Source organism: Pleurodeles waltl, chromosome 1_2 (genome assembly GCF_031143425.1).
Source record: "Pleurodeles waltl isolate 20211129_DDA chromosome 1_2, aPleWal1.hap1.20221129, whole genome shotgun sequence".
In the NCBI taxonomy this organism is placed as follows: domain Eukaryota; kingdom Metazoa; phylum Chordata; class Amphibia; order Caudata; family Salamandridae; genus Pleurodeles; species Pleurodeles waltl.
Window position 1 is genome coordinate 82,900,519 of NC_090437.1, and position 23,868 is coordinate 82,924,386.

Genomic DNA, 23,868 nt, shown 5'->3' on the forward strand with positions numbered 1-23,868 from the left:
GACTACCGGGTCATGGCTCGATCTAGAAAAAGGAAGTTTTGTAAAAAGGAAAGGAGTATCTCTCCCGAATATGGTAAGAAGCAGGGCAGAGGATAGAGAAGGGTAAAGCAATATAAATACTAATGAGGCAGCAGTAGGCAGCAGAAGGGCGAGGGGGAAGAAAAAGTACCTCAATCACATCAGGAGCAGCGGACGGGAACTAATTAAGTTAAATCAATCAGTGATTGGTCCCTGCTCCATGGACAGGACCAGAAATGATGCCAGGCCTGAAGTTGATGACTTACGAGGGTGTAAAGAAGAGTGCCACGCAAAGCAACAAACAGTGAGCGACAGGTGGGCTCCAGGCCCTTTTCTAACTACAGCATCTGGCAAGCAAAACAAATGCGTTAGCGCATGCTATCGCAGGCTCGACCGGAAAAACTGCCTTGTTTAAAAGACGTTTGTAGGGAAATGCCACATCGACTGTATGCCTGTATTTGTTGTCGGCAGCCAGGGTGAGTCCTGTCATTGAAGCAGGTGGCCCACATGAGCTCATGCTGAGGTTTTCTCTAATGCACTCGGACACTCAAATCCACTTACTCCAGAGTCACTCACTACAAGTATTTGAAGAACAGAGCATTTGGTGTATTTCAAATGCAGTTTCCATTTCACATGCCAAACTGTTCTGGAAACCTGTTAATTTTTGCATATTGTTCAACAGACCTCATGTCCGTAACTAGCTTGCCTTAGGCCGCTTAGTGGGTTAAGTGTATTTAATATGTGTTGAAAGCCACTTCATTTTCAGTTAGTTTTGATTTTAGTCAGATTACTCCTTGACAGGAAAAGAAATGGTAATATTATTAAATGCAAATGTGTTGACAATATATTTACCTTTAAAATTAAAGACAGCGCTGAATTTTGTAACTATAATTTCTTTCGTAGTTTTCTTAAATTTAATGTATCCCTCTTCCACATGTATTTTATCCAGATACTGCACAGTAGCATCACAAACATGTTGCTCAGTCAGCCACCAGAAATAACATGAGAGCTTCATATAGAATTTAATACAGAGTAACAATTTATTTCTACAAAGACAAGATAGCAGAGAGCATTGTACATTTGCGTGGATACAAAATCATCTGGTGCTTCATATACACATTTTGAAATGATTAAATGGGGGCTATAATCCTCTTTTTAATCCTTGAGCAAATTGTGTGAGCCTGGGCATATAATTTTGCATCTCTGTGCCCTAGTTATACTAACAGACTAAATTAGAAGCAGGGGTAACACAGGTGACAGTGTGTACACTACACACAAAAAAGACTCACGCATGTCGGGCTCAAGGAATGATAATTGTGCCTCAAACAGTTTAACAGCAACAACAACAGCAATTATTTTATTGTGCAAATCAAAAACGATTTGTCTCTTGGCACAATCATGGAGAACCCATCTAAATGCTTTTCATTGAAAACATAAAATAAGCACACACAATGGATAATTCCTACCTTTGTCTGTGCATTTTAGAGTATTTTTGCCAGGGTTGTAGTGCATGCTTTGCAGACATGGAAAAAAATAGGGTGGCATTTGACCCAACCATTCTATCTCCATGATAATATTCCCAAGGTTTTCACATTTCTGTTAGGGGCAGGGCAGTCTTGTTGTGGTGGCTCCACTTCTGGGCTGATTTCCCAATGTGCTAACGTATAATCATATCTCGGTTACCCTCCAATCCCTTGTCACAGAGCACAGCACTACTGTAGAATGTCACCTCAGCAGTCGATGGACTTTGTTGGATAGTCTCACCTAATTTTATGTCAAGACCGGAGACTCCTATTATGCATTCTAATCTTGCTTTAATATTACAGCAGCAGTCAAAAACTACAAATCCCAAGAGGCTTAGCAACAGGCTGGCCAATGGGATAAAATAATGTAACAATAGTAAGCACCAATGAGGTAATACCACAGACCATAGAGTACACACTTGACTGCAAGAAACTCTCTTTTCTTGTTGCTCACAGTCAAGATAAGTACTCAATTTTATTTGTCAATGCATTATTGTTAAACATTATATAATATTTTCATTTACATTAGTTACACTATCGTTGGTATACGCTCGGAGCGCTTTCCTTTCATTCGGTCTGTTTTGTCACACTGCGTGCATGCTTTTATCTTCTGTTGTGCCTCGCACCCTATTCCTTCTGTGGGACTCGCACCCGCCATTTCCTTCTTTAACGGCTCACGAGACTGCATCAGTCTCAACTGTCGCGGAGCCTTGCCGTTCTTCCCCCTTTACCTCATGCTCCAGCTGCTTCGTAACGGAGCAACGCTGCCACTCTCTGCCTTCTGACTCGTCTGAAGGGGTGCGGCTTCAAACTCCACCTCTCCTTACTGACAAGGGCTTTTTCAAACCTCAAGTACACGCTTCAGGAGAGTGTCTTTGCTTCTTTCCCCGCCCTTTTTTGCTACCAGCCTGTATTAACCCCTTATTTACCAACTATTTTTCACTCCTCTTATTTAAAATCGAATTAGATAGCTCCCCTTTGATGCCTGACATCATTGATGATGGGGAATATTACAAACAAAGAATGAAATGATTTTATTCAATCCTCGGTGGAACAAGCCCCTCAGGTTTCAATGGAAAAAATGTCTAAGAACATTCAAAATACTGTAATGAATATGATGCCCACTACTTTATTGGCTCAATCTGTAGGGGAAAGCAGAAAACGCAAAGGATTTCACCACTTATAAAAAAGAAATGTACCTCTAATGAAGCACAATCGATTAGTGAAATTTCCTCACAGCAGACTGAGGATTTACTTCTTCTCAGGCCTCCGTGCAAGGAAGGGAATACTTCTAAGGATTCAAAAAAATCTTCCAATCTGCATTCTAAATGCAAATCGAAATTAAAACATATTGATGAAGCGCCAAAAAGAATAATTATTTCAATAATATTGGACACAGATGATGACATGGATGATATGGGTAAATCTGACATGGCTGGTAACAATTACTCTACCTCTTCTCCCTCCTCCTTCTGAGAGAAACAAATTAATTTATCCTGATCCTTTTCTTGCCAACACTATTATGGATGCTGAAAGGGTTCCCAGGTTTGAGCCTTCACTCATTCACCACTCTCAGAATGGTTACCAGCCTCCCATGTTGGAGAATATATTTCTTCCAGCACATAGGATGTGCTTGGCCCGCTCAAACGTATTTTTGACCTGGATGAATCAGCTAGGCTGGATAATGAGGACATCAGTCCTTCAGATCTCTCTCTTTGGGTCCAAAGGGCCTTTTGTTTATTAGGCAATGCTAAATCGGCTATTATCCATGAAAGTAGAAGAGGTTTACTATTAAAATTAGACCCAAAACTTGCCAATCTGGCCAGCCTCGATCCTGGTATACAAGCAGAAGGCCAACTTTTTGGCGATTTATTCAAGGACCTCAGTCGCTACGTCACAATGTTTTCATCCATCGACAAAGACCAGCAATCTTTAAAAAAGAACTTCAACCACCAGGTTTTTGCACGGGCTAGTAGAGGCAGGAGCTGCTTTACCAGCCGTGCCTCCCGTAACCAGGGTTCAAGAGGCTCCTTTAATGCATCCTACAATGTCTAGGAGTACAAGCCCTAGTTCTATCCACAGAGGTCCAGAGGGTATCGTGGCCGTGGACAACAATATTTCAAATCCAATATTCCCCAGGGTAAGCCTGTTTTCTGGCCTTCCAATAGGAAGACGTCTTCCATTTTTTCCTATCAAAATGGCAAACAATTACAACAGACCCTTGGATTTTAAATACAATACAAGGTTATTTTATAGAATTCTACTCCCCTCCATTTCAAGATGTCTTCTCCCCCACTCTAAAGTTTTACTTTGAAATGACCAATCTCATATCTTTAGAAATTCAATCTCTCCTATAGAAGAATGAAATTCAACTCTCTCTTCCGGATCCCACAGGTTTCTTGAGTTCCCTCTTTTTTGTTCAAAAGAAAAACAAAAAGTTAAGACCTGTCATCAATCTCAAGCTGTTCAATCACTTTGTGGTATATCGCCAATTTAAAATGGAAACTATAATCCATCTCAGAGATATTTTACTTCAATACGATTAGATGGCGAGACTGGATTTACAGCATGCTTATCTCACAATACGCATTCACCTGCCTCACAGGAAATATCTTCAATTCCAATGGTAGACACAAACCTATTAGTTTTCTGCCCTTCCTTTTAGGCTTTCTTTGGCTCTCTAGTGTTTCACAAAAGTAATGACACAGGTAGTTGCTCATCTCAGATCTCTAGGTATAAGACTCATAAGCTATCTAGACGATATCCTTATCATGAGCCAGGATGTTCAAAGTCTTTACTCCCATCTTCAACTCACATGCTCACTTCTTTCAGATCTGGGCTTTGTGATAAAAAACTAAGAAAAATCAATTATGATTCCCACTCAGCAAATAGAGTTCCTAGGTTTCTTAAAAGATTCCTCTACCGCTACCCTTCATTTCCATATTTCAAATGTAAGTTTAATCAAAAAAGAGCTCCTTCCCACCCTCCACAAAGATCAAATCTCCCTCAGATCCCTTGCAAGAATCATAGGCCTTCTTTCTTCCTCCATTCAAGCCATATTTACGGGACCCCTACATTATCGGGCTCTATAACGCTTAAATATTCTCCAACTATGCGAAGCTTTAGCCTACTCCGACCTCATAAAATTAGACGTAGAGTCCTGTCTAGAGTGGTTGATTCACTATTTAGATGCCTTGAACGGCAGGACCATCTTTTGCCTCAGCTCCCGATCTTGCTTTACAATCAGATTCAAGCCGAACGGGCTGGGGCGCCCGCTTTGGACCAATATCGACTGGCGGTACATGGTCTTTAGAGGGGTCCAAATTGCACATCAATTGTATAGAGATGCTCGCGGGCTCCTTTGCAATCAAAAGCCCTGCAAAACACAAAGTACAATGTTCTATTCTTCTACGCATGGACGTCTCTGCTGTCCAATACATCAATCACCTCGGAGGTGCCAAATCAAAAACTTTAGCTCAGTTAGCAAAGACCTTTGGGAGTTCTGTCTTTCCCCCAAGATTTCTCTTCAAGCAGAGTATCTTCCAGGTATTTAAAATTCCATTGCAGACTGGCATTCCGTCATCTCAAAGACTACAGCGATTGGAAACTCCATTCTTCGATATTTCAGATTCTGTCAGACAAATGAGGTCCTTTCAGCACAGATCGCCTCGCGTCCCACCTATATTCACAGTTACCACACTCCTACAATTAGCGACCAGATCCCTTGGCCTAGCAACAGATGCTTTTATGCAAGATTGGTTTTAGATGATCAACTATGCTTTTCCTCCTTTTATCATGATCAACAGAGTGTTAGCCCAAGTCAGATGTCAGAAAGCTACCTTGGTCATAGTTGTCCCTTTTTGGCAGTCTCAAGTTTGGTTTCCCCCTCTTCTCGAACCAACAATGGACTTCCCAGTCCTTCTCCCATCTTTTCTGTCCCTTCTTCTAGATCCATCAGGATCTCACCACAACCTTGTAATCAACAACTCCCTAACACTCTCAGCTTGGAAAGTTTCAAGCCTTCCCAGCACAGTATCTTCATTTTGTCAGAAGCTTCAGAATTCATTAACAATGCCTAGGCACCGGGAAAAAGAAAGGCCTATAAATCAGCATGGTCTCTATGGACAAGCTGGTGTGTGGGAAAGTGTACCAACGGATATAATCTATATCATTAATTTCCTTGCTGCAGAAGCTTGCTCAGGTAAGTCCTACAGAACCATCAATTTATACAGATCAGCAAGCTCTATGAAGCATCAGTATATCAATGGCAAACCTGTCGAAGAACACCCGTTAATCTGTTGCTTCCAAACCTCCTTCTGCCAAGTATATTTTGTATAAATCTGTGGGATGTAACTGTAGTGTTGAATCTGTTTATTACTTGGCCTGATAATGTAGACCTTTGTTTGAAAATGCTTTCAGCAAAATTGACAAGCTGGTGTGTGGGAAAGTGTACCAACGGATATAATCTATATCATTAATTTCCTTGCTGCAGAAGCTTGCTCAGGTAAGTCCTACAGAACCATCAATTTATACAGATCAGCAAGCTCTATGAAGCATCAGTATATCAATGGCAAACCTGTCGAAGAACACCCGTTAATCTGTTGCTTCCAAACCTCCTTCTGCCAAGTATATTTTGTATAAATCTGTGGGATGTAACTGTAGTGTTGAATCTGTTTATTACTTGGCCTGATAATGTAGACCTTTGTTTGAAAATGCTTTCAGCAAAATTGACCATGTTGCTATGTCTTATTTCTATTAAACGTGTGTCTGATGTCTAATCTTTATAAGTATCTTCTCGTCCGTATACTCCTACGGCGGTTCTGTTTCATATTAGCAAATGCACTAAAACCAATTTACATACTGTTTTTTTTACCCTTTTTTTCCAAATAAACCTAAACTTTGTGTGGGATTGTGTTTAAAAGAATATGAGAAACGTACGCTCAACCTCAGAATGTCCTCTTTCCACCAACTACAGATTTATTTTCGTAAACCTCACAAACCAGTTTCCATTGCTACTCTAGCTCATTGGGTCAAATGGGTCAGGTCTTTGGCAGGTATTGACATTTCTACTTTTGGGGCTCATTCTTCAAGGGGTGCCTTGGCCTCTAAAGCCTTTTGGGCAGGATGCAGTCTTGAGGACATTCTGAGGTCGGCCAACTGGTCCAACAACAATGTTTTTAGAACATTTTATTGTAAATATGTTCAAACTGCAACTTCAATAGTGATTGATGTGCTTTAAACTAGCATAATAGGAGCCTTTGGTCTTGACATAAAATTTAGATTTTCCTAGTAATTAATGACAGAAAGTGGTAATTTTATTAAAGACACGGAGGCGAGTATTATCCCACTGCAATTACTATTAACATTTTTTTTATATTCTCTCCCTAACAACGAATCCAGCATTTCCACCGACATCATCATAAAGAGGCCAGTTTTCCATCTCTATCTTCCTTCTCCTCACTTCTTCTTGTTGTTTATTCTGGCAATCGCTATTTGTTGCTCCATTTTTCCTTTGTTTTATGACTCTTCTTAACCTTCTCGCACAAGAAGAGAGGGCTGCTTAAAGTCCAGTGTGTACTCTATGGTTTATGGTATTATCTCATTGGTGCTTACTATTGTTTCATTCTTTTATCCCATTGGCCAGCCTGTTGCTAAGCCTCTTGGGATTCGTAGTTCTTGATTGCTGTTGTAATATGAAGGCAAGATTAGAATGCATAATACTCGCCTCCGTGGCTTTAATAAAATTAAGACTTTCCTTCATAAATTACTAGGAACATCTACATTTACCAACGGGAAATACTGTTCTAGAAGAGAACTTGTAGACTTTCTTTAGGAATATTTTCCGAAGCGTCAGCAAACATCATCTTAAATTTTATTAGACTCTCACCCAGCCTAACGCTGGGATCCCAGATGCTTTGGTGAAGTCTTGAAAGAGGGATGTGTCAATGAATCTTCTAGCTTATCTCTAACTTTGTATTTCCTCATTACAGCTCTCTCAACAGGTGTAAACTCTCCTTGAGCCTTCCTATAATTCACTTAGATATAGATGCCCACAAAACACGACCGACCATGATTATGTTCTTCCTTCGGAGAAATTAGTTTAGTGGTTTACTCTTTACTCAAAAGTTTGAGGACATATCAGTGTTATCAGAGTTTACTCTACTACACTTGTCTAATACATAGCTTGCTTTGTTTGAGTACTTTCACCCATGGTGGTAGGCACAGACTTCTCACCAACAAATGTAATGTTTTCTTTTTTCATGATGGAAGCAGTAATATTAATATTACATTTTTCAATTGTCCGAAAAGTCAACCTGTGTTTATTCTGTCACTAGTTCTGATGTGTATATTTTTTTAACCTAAAATTACTTTTCACAAATTTGCACAAGTGACTTGATATAATTTATTTTGTGCTATACAAGTGGATAGTATGTTTGTACTGTGATCTCAGTGAATGTAATTTAACAATGAAAAGAGCAGCTGTTTCAGGGCAGCTTATCTTGTTAAAAGGAACTGCTACCTCTCAGGATGGGTGAGTCTGTAAAAATGTGAAAAGCAAAGGTGCAATTACTCCACACTTTTGGTACCTCAGAGGCTTGTACTGAGCAGTTGCGCATTAAGCTAATATCAGTATTTGAAAAATAAAATGAAAGAGAGCTTTCACGATTGGGAACAGTACCGGCACTTCCACATTAAAAGTTTGCCTCTGCATAGAATGTGAGTTCTGACTCTATAAAAACAGAAGCAAAGATGTTAAAGATGTTATCAGCAGCCTTTATAAGTTCTGAAGCTCAACGAAGCAAAAGATACAGTGTAGCTTCTGAACTGGAAGAGAGTTGGTGGGTTGAATGTACAGCTTCCCAAAGGGTATCCATCAGAGTGCATTGGGAAACGGATCTGGAATTTACTCTGGACAGGGAAGTCTAGGGGGCCGATTACGAGTCTGGTGGTCACAAGACCGCCAGACTTACAGTGGCGGTTGGACTGCCACAGCTGTGGCGGTTGATCACCACATTACGAAGTTGGTGGGCAGACCCGCCAACCTACCGCCATCCTCGCCAGGATCCAAGATCCTGACGGGCTCATGGCAGTCCTGGTTGTAATCAGCCAGCGTGGCGATAAACTCAATGCTGCCCTGTTGATTATAACCTTGTTCTCCGCCAGTCTTTTCATGGTGGTTTCACCACCACCATGAAAAGGCTGGCAGAGAACAAGTGCAGGAAGCCACAGGAGGCCCCTGCACTGCCAATGCCTGTGGCATGGGCACTGCAGGGGTCACCCTGCCCAGCACCCTTGAAATGCTCATTGTCTGCTGTGCTGTGCATTTCAAGGGTGTTTGTGCACCCTGCGTGCAGCAGCGTAGCTGCAGGCTCAATTATGGGCCAGGAACAATGCTGTCACACCTTTCCCACTGGGCTGGTTTCCTCAGGTCAGCCAGGTGGGAAAGTTGCAATGGGTCAGGTAAGGAGACAAATAGCTCCACATCGGTCTACTCATCAGGAGTTAGGCGGACAGATGTTTCCGTCCACCAAACTCTTAATGACCCCCTAAGTAAGAAAAAGTGTCCCCGTTATTTCCTCTAGCGGGGTAAGTGGGGAAAACCCAGGGGGTTTTACGGATGTGTAAGACGGCTGATGGACCGGATTAGGGAGCTCACTGGTTGGTGAGATGCTGACTGAAATAATTAAGGATGATTATGGTGCAAGTACCATAGGCCAGACGGATACCAATAAACAATGTCTCTATAAACTAGCCTGCCAGTACACACAAAGCTTCATTACCATTGTTTCTCTGTCCCACTTGTTACAATTAGCATTGCTTGATTTCGAGTCTATAAAGCCATCTAGTTTGGTTAGATTGAATAGTCTGAAACTCCAGGCAATAACAGCTTTCAGGCGAACCTGTAGAATGGTCTGTCTTTCTTGCTTGTCGCATGTGATTGAATCAGCGGGCAGATCCATATGTTATGGAAGTCTCCCAAAAATCATCACCTTATATAAGAAGAAAACAGTATCAATTCACATGAACTACCATTTTATCTCTTTTCTGTATTTATGGGAAAAGACTATAGGCAAGCTGTTCCATGCCAGCCTTGAGGAGTGGATAACTGCACATGAGGCACTCCATAATGTCCATGTCTTGTTGCACAAGGAATTGGGTGCTATTATCAGGCCTTTTATCTTCAAAGCATTATAACTACACATTTAAATGTGAAGAAATGCCCTTCATATTTGGAATTTCTCAATTTTAGGAGGGCATTCAGTGAGGCTTACCAGGGAAAACTGTGCAGTGACATGCTGAATCCTGGCATTGTTCCTGGCTTAGTGGTGCTGGCGCAATTGCTGCCTGGAGAGGTGACCACACAAATACAGCACTTATAACTTGGATATAAATATTTAAGGGAGCATAGCAAGAGTTTACTTTACTAACATTTAACATTCCAATCAATTGCTTGCAATCCACTTTGATAAATTCATGCACCGAGGTACCAAGGTTGGGACAAATATTCCATTGTTGCTCTATGGTAACCTCCCAGTAAATTTTACAATAGCCAAATTCTTACACTAGGCTTGGGAGACTCATCATAGATACATAGTGATCCAGCATGCCCTTAACCTGGCTATAGACAATTATCAACATGGGTGTCTTATTCTTAACAGTTGTCTGCCACTGGTGGCGTTTCCTTGTAGAGGTTCTCCATGGTATGGGGGCACTAGTTACTTCAATTTGCACTACCTTGAATGCTTTTTAATCATTTTGGCAAAACACACTTCTGTAGTAACATGGTGTATTTAATTTTATTTCCTGCAGTTGTTATCCCATTTCTCATTGCAGTGATCTGTCTGCAGAGAGGTTATAAAGGATGTAATTTTGTAATGCAGTTGTATAATATACAATGTACATTTCTCTATGCTGTGCTTAGATTGTTGATGAATTCTTATTGATATGCTTGCCGTCTTATTCTTTCACACACTCTTGTGCATGTGTATTGTACTGACTCTTATACAGTGTTATTCTATATCGTTATGGAAGAATAAGCTGAAATAAGCTATTATAATGATATGCTTTTTAATGTAAGTGACCATGTGAAACAGGTGGCATTCATGTCAAACGTTGCCTAAGCATGTACCAAGCATTTCCCTTAAGTGCCGTGCTTCAAACAATTGTATACCACCAGTAAACCTTGTCGCATAAGAATAAAGGAAAAGCAATGTGATCTGTTGAGTACATGCTAGTGTAAATATTTCCGCTTTGCGGTTTCTTGGGAAAAGGAAGTTGAGGGTATTTTCATACATAGCACACATATACAGATGACCAGGGCACAAGTGAAGGGTACACGCAGGTACACGGCGTCCACCCGCTATTTTCACAGGGTCGACGCTGTACACCATGCAAGAAGTGGGCCCCACTGAAATAGGTTGAACATGTCCCGGTGGAATTTTCAGACACCGGGACACATTCAGCAGCGCCTGCAACTTCTCTGCTCTCGTTTCGAGCAGCAACGTGCAGGCGGCGAGGGGGCTTTCATGTTTCAGACTCGAATTTAAGGGGCCATCAGGCATCCTTTTGTTCCACTGCCTCGACTGATATCTATCTGATCCTCACACCTAAATGTAAATGCAGGGGAGGGGAAACAAAGATCCACAGCTTGTTGTTATCACTTCACAAATATTCAAGAGAGGCATACTTTTTACAGTGTTCAGCCCCTATATATAAGGATATGCATGCCCTGTAAGAATGTCAGATGTGTTGGTCTGTCATATTATTTATACACATACCAATTTAAAAACCACAATTTTGTTTTATTTCTTTTATAGCGCTACTCATCCCAGTGCATGGTGTCAGCGTTTTATATCAAACGTACACATTGAATAAATTTTATAAATGTGTAAATCAATCCACAAGATGTGCTACATAAGACAGTGAGGGTTACAAGATGTAGCAGTCACATCTCCTTCATCGCTTGCTGTGCTATATCAAAAGGATTACAATGTACAGGTTGAACTGCGAGTAACAAAAGAATGTCTGTTTTTTTAATTTTGTTGCTAAGTAAGTGAGTTACTGCTTTTAACACGGTTATCTGCAGAAGCTTTGCAGGAGACACATTGACTCTCTAAGCTACTTTGATTCAAAATTGGGACTAGGGAAAATATAGGTCTCTCCATCAAATATTTTACTGTTAGAAATGGGGTCTCTAGTTGGCAGTCGGTTTGCACCCTGTCCAAGTAGGGACCCTCACTCTAGTCAGGATAAGGGAGATACCCACTCAGATAATCCATCCTTACCCCATTGGTAGCTTGGCACGAGCAGTCAGGCTTATCTCAGAAGCAATGTGTAAAGCATTTGCACATAACACACAGTAATAAGTGAAAACGCTACAAAAGGACACCAGACCAGTTTTAGAAAAATATCCAATATTTTTCTATATAAAACAAGACCAAATACGATAAAAATCCAATATACAGTAATAAAAATTGAATTCTGCAAGATTTACTCAAAAATGCAGTTCCTTGAAGTCGATAGCTCCACCTGGGGCTATCACGGCGTTGTGATCAGCAAAACCAATAGTTCAGGCAGGCCGCGGCGTTGCGGGCCTGCTACGGTGTGGGTAAGACCCACAAACAGTACCTTGGATTTGCAGGGCATCGTGATCCTCGCGGTGAGCTCTGGAGAGCGGCGTCGCTGACGTTGCGGTGTCGGTTCCGGAGTCGGTGCAGGAGTCGTCGGTCCCTTGAGGTCACACGCGTTGTGGATTGAACTCCAGGATGATGAAGTCAGGTGTGCCGGCGTGGATGGCGTCGGTGCTGCGGTGCGAAGGGGGACGATGCGATGTGTGGTGCCCACAGGTCACGGTGCAGGCACGGCTCGGTGACGGCATCCAGCGTCATCGGTGAGACCAGGCTTCAGTGTGAAGCAGGGCGATGTGACATTCGGTGTCCAGAGGTCACGGTGCAGGCAGCGTAGTCGTCGTTGCTGAAGCGCTGTTGTCGGTAAGCCCAAGCCAGCGGTGCGGGACAGGACGGTGCTTCGTGACCCTCACGAGCGGTGTCCACAATCCACGGTGCAGACAGGATGCCTGGTGATGACACAGGAGTCAATGGTGCTGGCGTCAGTAGACCGGGGCTGAGTGCGGGACGGGACCGTGCTTTGTGTACCTCACAAACGGTGTCCACAGGCCACAGTGCAGGCAGCAGTGGTGTCAGCAGGAGCATCGTCGTTGGGGATGCCCAGGCTGCGGTGTGAGCAGGAGATGCCGAAGTGCGGGGCCCACAGGCTGCAGTGCGAGCATCGGCTCTGTGAAGTCATCCAATGACCGCGTCGGGGAGACCAGGGTCGTGATGCAAAGAGTGGCAATGCCACTCCGTGTTGCGTCGGCAGGTCACGGTGCAGGCCAGTGGCATCGTTGGGAGTGGCGCGGTGGTTCCTCCTCTTGAACAGCACAAAAAACTTTCCCAGTGCTGCAGGTCAAGGAAACTGAAGTCTTTGATGTCTCTGAGACTTCCAACAGGAGCCAACCTCTACTCCAAGCCCTTGGAGAATTTTCTTTAGCAGGACACACAGCAATGTTCACCCTTTGCACTCTTTTCAGGCAGAAGCAGCAACTGTAGGCCAGTCCAGCAAAGCAACACAGCAAAGGGACAGTACTCCTTCTCCAGCTCTTCAGCTCTTCTCTTTGCAGAGGTTCCTCGTGATTCCATAAAGATTCTAAAAGTCTGGGGTTTTGGGTCTTCTTCTTATACCCAGTTCTGCCTTTGAAGTTGGCAAACTTCAAAGCAAAGTCTCAAGTGTTTGCAAGATCCTTCCTTGTCTAGGCTAGGCCCCAGACACTCACCAGGTAGTCGGAGACGGCATTCTGTGAGGGCAGGCACAGTCCTTTCAGGTGTGAGTGACCACTCCTCCCCTCCCCTCCAGCACAGATGGATAATCAAGATATGCAGGCTACACCCCAGCCCCCTTTGTGTCACTGTCTAGAGGAGAGGTGTGAACAGCCCAACTGTCAAACTGACCCAGATGGGGAAGTCCACAAACAGGCAGAGTCACAGAATGGATTAAGCAAGAAAAAGCCTACTTTCTAAAAGTGGCATTTTCAAACTAACAATCTAAAAACCAACTTCACTAAAAGATGTATTTTTAAATTGTGAGCTCAGAGAGCCTAAACTCCACATTTTTATCTGCTCTCAAAGAGAATCTGCCCTTTAAGGATATTTAAAGGCAGCCCCCATGTTAACCTATGAGAGGGATAGGCCTTGCACACTGAAAACCGAATCTGGCAGTATTTCACTGTTAGGACATATAAAACACACTAGTATACGTCCTACCTTAAACATACACTGCACCCTGCCCATGGGGCTACCTGGGGCCTAACTTATGGGTGCCTTACATGTAGCAAAAGGGAAGGTTGAGGCCTGGCAAGTCGGTACACTTGCCAAGTCGAATTTACAGGTTAAAACTGCACACACAGACTTCAGTGGCAGGTCTGAGCCATGTTTGCAGGGCTACTAATGCGGGTGGCACAACCAGTGCTGCAGGCCCACTAGTAGCATTTGATTTACAGGCCCTGGGCACCTTTAGTGCACTTTACTAGGGATTTACCAGTAAATCAAATATGCCAATCATGGATTATCCAATTAACTGTACACTTTACACAGAGAGCATATGCACTTTAGCACTGGTTAGCAGTGGTAACGTGCCCAGAGTCCCAAAAGCCAACAAAGACAGGTGAGAAAAAATAGGATGAAGGGGACAAAAAGACTGGGGATGACCCTGCAAAAAGGGCCATTTCCAACAGTTACCATCCAAAGTTATCTTACCATTATTACTGTTCCCTGGGATTTACTGGGCACACAAAGATCTCTGCAGCAGGTGCCTTAACCCAGTAAAATATTTTAAAATGCAGATTTCGCAACCCATTAAGCAGAATAGATTTACTGCTATGTTTCTCCTTGTTGCAAACTTCTTCGTGGCAGAGTTTTAAAACAAAAAATGTATAAACTGAGGCCCACATATTGCGTCAGGGTTGCGTCATGACTTTGGCTCAAACCAGACACCATCTCATAATCTAGAAGTGCTCAAATGCACTCATGATAGACCTGTGAACCGTATGTGAACAATTAAAATCTGATGTCACTTTTTGTGATGACACATTCTGTGAGGTCATGGGTTGTGATATCACTTCCTGTGATGGCGCGCTGTGATGTCATGCACCATGATGTCACTTGCATACTGCCTAACTTGGTTAGTCCGCTCACCTCTTTTTTTAGGACTTGTGCCCTGTAGATGACCATGGCGCCTCCTGTTTGAGAGCCGCAAAGGAACTACCAACCTGTAGTCCAGAAATGGTTCCTACAGCTACATCAAAATAAAAGAGAGGAGGGTGCAAAAAAGTATCAAGTGCAGGGCGCGAAAATGTATTAAAATCCTCCGTGGAAACCATCTGCTCTCGGAAGTGTTCCGTGGACGCTTAACGCATCCCTCAAGCCGGAAGTAACCTGAAGGAATGCTGAGAGAACTCACCTGCTGTAAGGGTATGACAAGGAAGGATCCGCCGCCGGCACATTCTGTCACAACAGCCAGAAACTGAGGGTTCGCCGCACAGAAGTGGTTATCGTGGACGCTGCTCGTGATAGGCACGCAGTCAAAACAGTTCTCTTTGGTCGCAGCCTTGCCGAACACGTGACGGTATTTCGAGCTTCGGTATTGAGACTGCCATGACATCTGGAGTATGAACAAAGATAAGAAAGAAAGACAAAATAACTTGAGTTGAAACTAAGGGTCAAGGAAGGTCTTCGCCACGACGAATGCAAAACGGAAATTCACATTTAATAATACAAAGGATACATTGCTGCTGTAGTTTAAACATATTAAAAACTGAAAGCAAGTTCATCTGCGCTAACATTAGCGTTTCCGGTTAAACTCTGAAAACGCCGAATTACGTTCAACTGGAAGAGGTGGTGCATGTTCCACTGAAAACCCGTTTATGTGTTTTTCCCTAGACAGTTGAAGCATAATCTTCCAGAAAAGGAGAATGTTAATTAAAGAATGTTAATTAAAGGTAAAATACAATAAATAATGACTCCAGTAACGCCTACTACTCACAGAGCACTTGAACACGTGGCAGGTTTTAATCCTTTCAAACGTGGACAAAAAAGGTCATATTTCCAAATACATTTCCAAAAAAAGGCATTCAATATTTAAGTACAACTGAACTGATAAGGGTAACCCAAAGAAAGAGGGAAACACTCGATGGCAAGGGCCTCAAGATACTTAACTGTTTGCAACTCAAAGAAGAACAAGCATTGGTAAACTCATTAGATATTGCCTATTTAATAAGCTTTTTTTGTTGTAAGTTGTAGCTTGGTGAGCAGTTGTGCAATATGTTATTGAAGGTCCGTTAAAGTGTTTACGACTTGTTTATTGAGAAACTCAATGCTTTTTTGAAAACTGTGTTCATGCAATCACAAATTTGCCATTATGCTGTTATAATAAAAAAAAAGCTCCGCTGTGCACTGGCAAGCGTTCCATGGAGCGCAAAGGCATATGTTTTATAGCTAGGCAATGTAAAGATGATGTATGCATAAAATGTTTCACAGCAGCATTTAGCCTGCTTGACACTAAACCAAAAATTGCATATAGGAGACATGAGGGGCAGGGAGAAAGGCCCAAGATCGCACACGCCTGATGGTCAAGAAGAAACGCCAAAATTAAAAAAGCATTATTAAAACCCAAGTTTTAGCTACTTGCCCACGGTTAATGCTTAATGAGTTGTGTTAATGCAACAGTTGACTACTGCTTCAGAAATCACGTGGTGAAGAAGGTCCGCAACTTTCACCTCTGCAGAAAAATATGGTAGATCTACCTCGTTCCATTCAATGGTTGCCATAACAAAAATCGGCAGTGCTAATCCACTGGTTGACAGGGTTCACAGCCTCTTGTAATTGTCTACACAATCCTTCAAGGGGCTCAACGCTCTCACAGTCAACCATCGCTGCCGGAACAACAGAGCCAATGCATGCTTTAGCTGCTCCCAAGGCTCATTGTGATGCGGGTACCATGCAACCAAGCTCGGGCACACCCGAACCACAGTCCACATCGAACCTCACATGCCGGGTATGCAAGTGTAAGCTGCGAGTAACCCGAAAGGGTCAACAAATTGGCAAAGCATGACGGGAAACCCAAGTCCTCCAATCCCTGAGACCTCTATCTGTGGGTCATGCGTTAAATGTCACCCCCGCGACTACGTTGGGGGTTAGAGCAACAACTAGACTGCTAACTCAGCTCATAAAATAAATCAAGGTAAATGTCTTCGAAATTCATCACTTTCCCTGAGCAGTAAGGTTGAATTGCAGACCAAAATTGGTTTGAGATTAATTGTTTCTAAACAAGCACTGTGCAGGCAAACAAAAGCAGATGAAAACAGTACTTGGGCCTAGGGACACTGATAAGAGCAAACACACGAGGAGCAATCACTGGTAAATGCAAGAAATATGCTACAGCCTATAGAAATGGAGGAAAAGTAAGTGACAAATACAGGAACCAATGAAAAGCAAGGTTCGGATGTAAGCCCTTTTTAAGCATTATATTGAATACAATAGATTTCACAAGTGTAGTGCAGCTTAAGAAGTTTACCCAATGTACCCATTCCAACTGCTCACTGCCTTTATATTTTATTATCTTTTTGCACATAGAGAAATGACTCATCCATGGACATGGCTGGGTGTGAACTGGGGTTGCATGGTGACCAAAAGAACGATGGATCAAACCCAGATCTGTGACTCGGGGTGAGTGGTTGAAAAGTTTCACCACTCCGTCCATCATCCTTTTGTGTTGCTAATGTTGCACTAAATGGGAAGCGTATGCCCAGACGTGGGTAACTTGCTCACTGTGCCACTGGATTCAAGCTAGCCTGGCAGATGAAGGGTGATACCCTGAAACCGGTCCCAGGATGCTTGTTTCCGGTCCAGGGAGGACCTGGCCAGGCAGTTCGGGCTGGACTGTTCCCATGGGGAACATGGTCAAGACTGATTTGCATATGGCTGGGTGTGAACTGGAGTTGCATGGTGCGCAAAAGAACGATGGATTAAACCCAGATCGGTGACTGGTTGAAAAGTTTCACCACTACATCCATTATCCTTTTGTGTTGCTAATCATCCATCGACAAGGCATAATTTGCTAAGATTTTTTTAAATGTGCATTATTTTACTTTGTAACTAGAAATCCACACCCTTATGCCCCGAGTATCCCCAGGCTACAATAGTTTTATTTTGTAAATTAGTGCCAGGAAAAACAAAATGAGTGCATGCAATTATAATTTTAGCACCAACGCTTTATTCCCCAGTTTGCATGGTTGGGCAGGCCATTCTGCACTTTGCTCTGAAAGCAGCCCCATCACCTCCTGGGTAAATGCCAAAGCGGGCTAAAAGGACCTATCGGGTCCCCCTGGAAACTTTCCTGTCACAACCTCTAGTTGTCAAAAACAAAACACTTCCAAAGTCAAACTAGCATTGCTGCGGCCAAAATATATATTTACAATGCCTGAGCTTTGCCCTTCATCAATTTCTTGGTCTCTAATTGAAATTTGCTAAGATTCATTTTGGGCTCATGCGTGCATCTTTCACCTCAAATTCATAATGTATCCAAAGACCGTTGTTTCAAGTGCTGCCACCTCTGCAAGCTAATGTTATATTCTTGCGGATTCTGGGAGCTTAAAACTTTGATTAGTTTTAAACTGCAATTTAGAAATGCCTTATGTATGCGCCATCTTTAGGTGAAATAAAATGGCTACATTGCTTACCAAATGCTGTGGTGCATTTTTTTGGCACCATAAAAGGGACCCAGTTTCTCACCTATAATGCCCAGATATGGTCCAAGGTCTTTAAAGCACAGAAACAATAAGTAAATATACCAATATAAAAATGATTATAACACTTCACTTTTTAACTTGAATAATCACATCAAATTTGTCTTCCCGAAGGAACAAATATTTTTGCATAAGTAATCATTTTGAATCAGGAACAATACCAATATGACAGCTGTACTGTAGTCACCAATTGAAAAACATTACTGTTTTTTAGAGGACTGCAGCCAGACTGATGAAATATCTATTGGAGTCTTTTTTTATTTCGTTCAAAATCTTTATTTCAGAGGGTTGCCATAGCCATAAAAGCACAATAAAATTAAACAAAATATGCTTAAAGCAGATATAAATCACAAATAATCACTGATAAAAAATAAAAGAGATAAATACACAGTAAAATGCTGAAGATAAAAACATATATAAGGTACCAGCAAAACACAACGGTAAGCTATCAAATAGCCATTTATTTTCTCCTGCTAATCGCACATTTTAAAAAAGAACAGACAGAACAGCAAAGAGCAGGGAAATTCAATGATTGCAGATACAACAAGGCCTCCCCACATTTTCTAATGCCATGGGCTCTGATTAATGGGACTAAGAACTTTTTGGATAGGGCCCTAGAATAATTACAAAAAAGGTAAAGTGGAGCAGACTCTGTGGGTGGGGGTAGGGGAGGGGCAGGAGACTCATCACAGCGATAGATTTACACATTAGTAGAACTAAACTGACCCGGGGGCAAACTTAAATGCCACTTTACTAAGCCCAGCCTAAATCCTGTTAACAGGACTCTGTCCCAAATGGTGTCCATCCAGGACAGGTAAGTTTCCATATGGGGGTAGACTGAAATCATTAATTTTCCCTAACAGAACTTTTAGCTACTTCAAGTGCCTCTCAATGCATTCTATTCCTAGTTAAAAACACACTCTTAGCCTAAGATATATCGGTCATGGATATAGTAATAGTGGAAGAAAAAAGCTTGAGTCTCCCCTGATCAATCATTTTCTGTGTAATATAGGAAAGCCAAGGGACAGCTAAACTTCTGTCGCCGGCAGGGCAATCCAAGATCACAGGTATTTATTTAAAACATTTTTATCCAGCTTTTGCTGTAGTATCAAAGTGCAAGTTGCAGGTGTAGGTATGCAAACATTCAATGGGAACTCGAACTGATTTGTTCCAAGTATAAGCTGGGAGCATTGTCACCTACTTCAGAACATATCCAATTTATATTGGAAATGTGCTCCTATAATATTACTCCTACATTTCAAGTAGATTTCAAACTTTTTAAGGATTGACTAAGGATCCAGAAGTACCTTCAAAAAATGTATTACATTTTGTAAAGCAATTAATTTTCCATCTGGTGAATTTTTCACCAGATGAAAAATTCTGCCTGTGTAAATGGGATGCAGATTCCCTTTCAAATTTGTAATTTTATTTTCTGTCATTGAAAAATACATTTTACCCGCAAGAAAACACCTCCCCAGACCCTATTTTACAACAGGAGTGCTTTCTCTTCATTCCATTCTAGGAACGGTGCATACTATTGCCTTTTACAAGAGAACTCTAGCATGTCTCTCCATGTTCAGATTAATCTTCAGAGGATATGCAAATACCAAAAACATATACGTTTGAGGGTGCTCACCCACTTTACCCAAAAACATTCTTGTTGGAAAACAGGATTTTTGCAGCCCCCCACACAGTTTTTGCACCCATATGGACTACTAGCTGCTGTTTTTTTACTCGGACAGTGCACTGGAGCCTGCTAAACAGGCCCGAGTTCCAGCACTCTCTCTCTAAACAGGTATGTATGAATTTGTATCCCCAACTCTAAGTCCCTAGTATATGGTACCAGTGGTACCCAGGGCATGGTGTTAAAGGGGTCACCAGGGCCTGAAACACTGTTTGTGCCACCATGAGTGACCCAAGTAAACTACTGTCAGCTGGCCTACCATTGCAGACTGCAGAAGCAGTGTAATCTGCTTGAACTTGACTTTTCCCACACCATATGCACTATTTGTAATGTATGCCTGTCACCCCTAAGGAAGGACTCCATAACCCAGAAGGCAGGATGCATTATGTCAAAGGTGAGGACATTTAAGTGCAAGCTTATTTGTCCCTATTGTGTGCTTTTCCATTAAAGGCTACTATAAGTGACAGGCAATCCATAGGATAACATGGTCTGGCACCTGAGCAACCCCAGGTTGCAAGCTCCATTATTGTACCACCAAATATATGTCATGTTTGATATCAAACAATGTGCTTTCTCACCCTTGACATGTGTATGCACCCAGGTGGTGTTCTTAGAGGTAGCCCACCTGGTTGTCCCAGCTTTCCTGTCCTCTGGCTGCCAGCTCACAGGTGTTGCTGCCAGGGCAGGACTCTGACCACCTGCAAGAAATTATGAACATTCCCAGGAGTCAGAACAAAGGCATGCCTGGGTGGTAGGTGTCACCTCCCTTCCTGGCAGAAAAGCTCGTGAAGTGGCAGTGAGCTTCAAAGGGCACACCGCCTCTGATATGCAAGTAGGCCGACCCCCAGAGGAAGACAAACCCATTCCCTGACCCCAGGCACATTTTCACCAGAGTAGGTAGGAAAATTAGGCAATCAGGAGGAATACACCCCTAAAGGTCTAGCCACGTCTCAATGGTACACCGCTGGATTTGTCACCTCAGGGGTAGGTTTTCCCGCAGGGTGTAGTAGCCCACTGGCCACTTGTCTCCAAACCCATAATGCCCCTAAATCTAGGATTTAAGGAGCACCCCCTGACACCAGAACCTCAGGACTGCTCTGAACTGTGACCAAGGACAAAGAAGAGAATAGTGTCTGCACTGCCAGGACTCCACAAAGAAAAAGGTATGAAACTCTGCTCCTGTGGCAGCCACACTGTATCTGCGTGACTATGATGTCCCAGACCAGAGACCAGCTCCAAAAGGAAAGAAAGCTCCTCTGCAACTGAAAGGCATCATCAGAGCTCCCTTGGGCTAGAAGTACTAGCTGCTTGCAGGTAGAAGGCACACTCTGAGAACCAAGAAAGTACTGGCCATCGGGCCTGCTGAGGGATTGCCCAAAATTAAATGGTCAATTGCATTCTAGGAAACTTAGTCCTGACCTCCCGCAAGTTTCAACCCACTATCATGTTCCTACAGACTCTGGGACATTGAAAACCCTAAGCTCTGTGTCTACCACTGTCAAGATTTGTTCCCATTTGTTTGATGCTGCATCTCAAGGGAACACCCCTGCAACTTCAACTACCCACCTCAGTGGCTCCGTTGTCAAGTGTTTGCATCAGTTTCCTCTCCAGCACCGTCACAGTGGTAAAACCAGCACCAGCACCTCCCATTCAGCACCAAGGATAGCCAAGCACACCTCTGTACCCAAGATACCTGAGCTAGGTAGGGTTGTTCTGCCTGGTGAATCCCGGTCTAGGGGCCCACACAAGCTTACCCCCAGTGGGCTCCCACAAATTTGACCTGCAAGTGACTGAGTACCACAAGTGTCAATTTTCAGCACTTGCGACTCCTGCGTTCAGCACCAAGGACAGCCAGGACACCTGTGCACCGGGCCTCACAAGCCAGATAAACTTGGTTTGATTGTCGAAGCTTGGTCCTGGGATCTGCATCACCTTAACTTCAAGTTGGTTCCTCTAAACTCACTTCACAAGTTGCAGAGTATCACTAGTGACGTTTCCAATGGACTGCAATGGTAAAATTTAACAGCTTGCAACATATTGATTTATTTTTTTACTTGAAATTCCATAACTCTGGTTAAAGTTATCTGATTTACTTTTTTTATATCCAAATTATTATAAAAGATCTGCTTTATTTTTATAAATTAGTGTCCGATTTCTTTTGAGTCATGTCAATTAGTTATCGTTCATTTTGGTACTCTGAAATGCTTAACACATTTTCTTGTAGTAAAGTCTGACTGCACTTTGCCACACTACAAATTGAGCTAAGGATTTGTTATTGTGAATCCAAGGACCATCTTTGGGGTATTGTGGGAGTACTACATGGTGAAGCATAACCAGCATCACTACATAATACTCCAGTTTCCTACAATTCTTATGATTTTTATAGTGCTAATAGCAAAACAATTTGCATTGTGTTCCTTCCCAACTGTTACACTCGAGTGATAAACCAAGAGAGAACAGCAAGTGGAAATGTCAAAATGTAAGAATTTTGCAGAATATTAGGGAGTCGAAGGGAACATACTTTGTGTGTGGTGACAGTGTTTTAAGTTTAGTTAATGGGCACATGGGCCTAACTATCATTAGTGTTGCAAGTGCCATGGTAATGGGGTCCCAAGGTGGGAGGACTGGGGCCCAAGAATGATTGAGACTAGCTTCATCCGGATTATGATTGTAGTTTGCCTCCAAATCTGTGGCAGGGGACAAATCCTTATTTGCATTAGGCCCCATTACACACTAGTGTGAGAAAAGACACAAATGTTAAAGTAGATTTTAGGATAACCTGTATCACACAGTATAACTGACCATTGATCTGGATCAGTGATTCCATTGATAATATTTTGTATGGATTTATCCAAGAGGAGTATACATATATGTGACAGGCGCTAGATCTAGTGCACAGTTAAGCAACCAGAGGGCATTAAATGGAATCCAAACAGGACAGTGTGCACCCTGAATATCGACCCCAGAAAATTGATGAGACACAATATTGAGGACAAAATATCAGTAAATATAAGTGTAGGCAAATCTATATTTTTATATACCAAACTCTGCACATATATTTCTATGTGGTACATATATCTTGAACACATGTATATGTGGATTTAAGAATAGTAAATCTAAACTTCCCTATATGCACTTAAACTTCAATATTTTGTCCCTCAGTTTTCAGTCCTCAATATTCTTGGGGTTGATATTTACCCGAAGAGACTGATGTTTAGGTCCTAGTGGCACAGTTAGGCAACAAGAAAATACAATATCTGGGTTTAAGGTGGATGCCTTGGTGCCCACCAAGGTCCCCAAAAAACACTATGTTGGGGTCATGGAGGGAGTCACAGGGCCCCTGAGGCCCCAGCCACCTCCCCACATCAGTATATTGAAAGCTGGCCATGGAGGGAGTCACAGGGCCCCTGAGACCCCAGCCACCTCCCCACATCAGTATATTGAAAGCTGGCATTGCATCAGTCTAGCGGGAGAACCACTTCTTGTTTCTGAATTGTCTTGCCCACAGGAGTGCAGGTAAGAAAAATAAGTCAGCTCAACATCCACCCAGCTGGAGCTCTGAAAAGGTTTCCACCAGATGAGATACGATTTATTTTCCCTGCCAGCACTCCTAAGGGCAGGGAAACTACTGTTTCCCGGGAGTGGGCTCCCCGGGTTCCCAGGATACAATATAAGAGCTGGCCCTGAGGAATGGGGTACTCAGGGCCTTTTAAGGCTTGGGGAGGGTGGCACCCCCCACCCTATAATTAAGTAATGAACCCAGTAGTTGGGGTCCTCAGGCCTAT

The 23,868-nt window shown here is 42.7% G+C and overlaps 1 protein-coding gene across 2 annotated transcripts in view; it reads right to left on the bottom strand.

Annotated features, from left to right (window-relative positions):
• The window catches only part of CORO2A (coronin 2A), a 322,094-nt gene that overhangs the window by 209,555 nt on the left and 88,671 nt on the right, over positions 1 to 23,868 (bottom strand). For both annotated transcript variants that reach the window (XM_069236572.1, XM_069236575.1), the window contains one exon: positions 15,057 to 15,257. In XM_069236572.1, the coding sequence (XP_069092673.1) occupies positions 15,057 to 15,257 (201 nt within the window). The remainder of the gene's footprint in view (positions 1 to 15,056; positions 15,258 to 23,868) is intronic.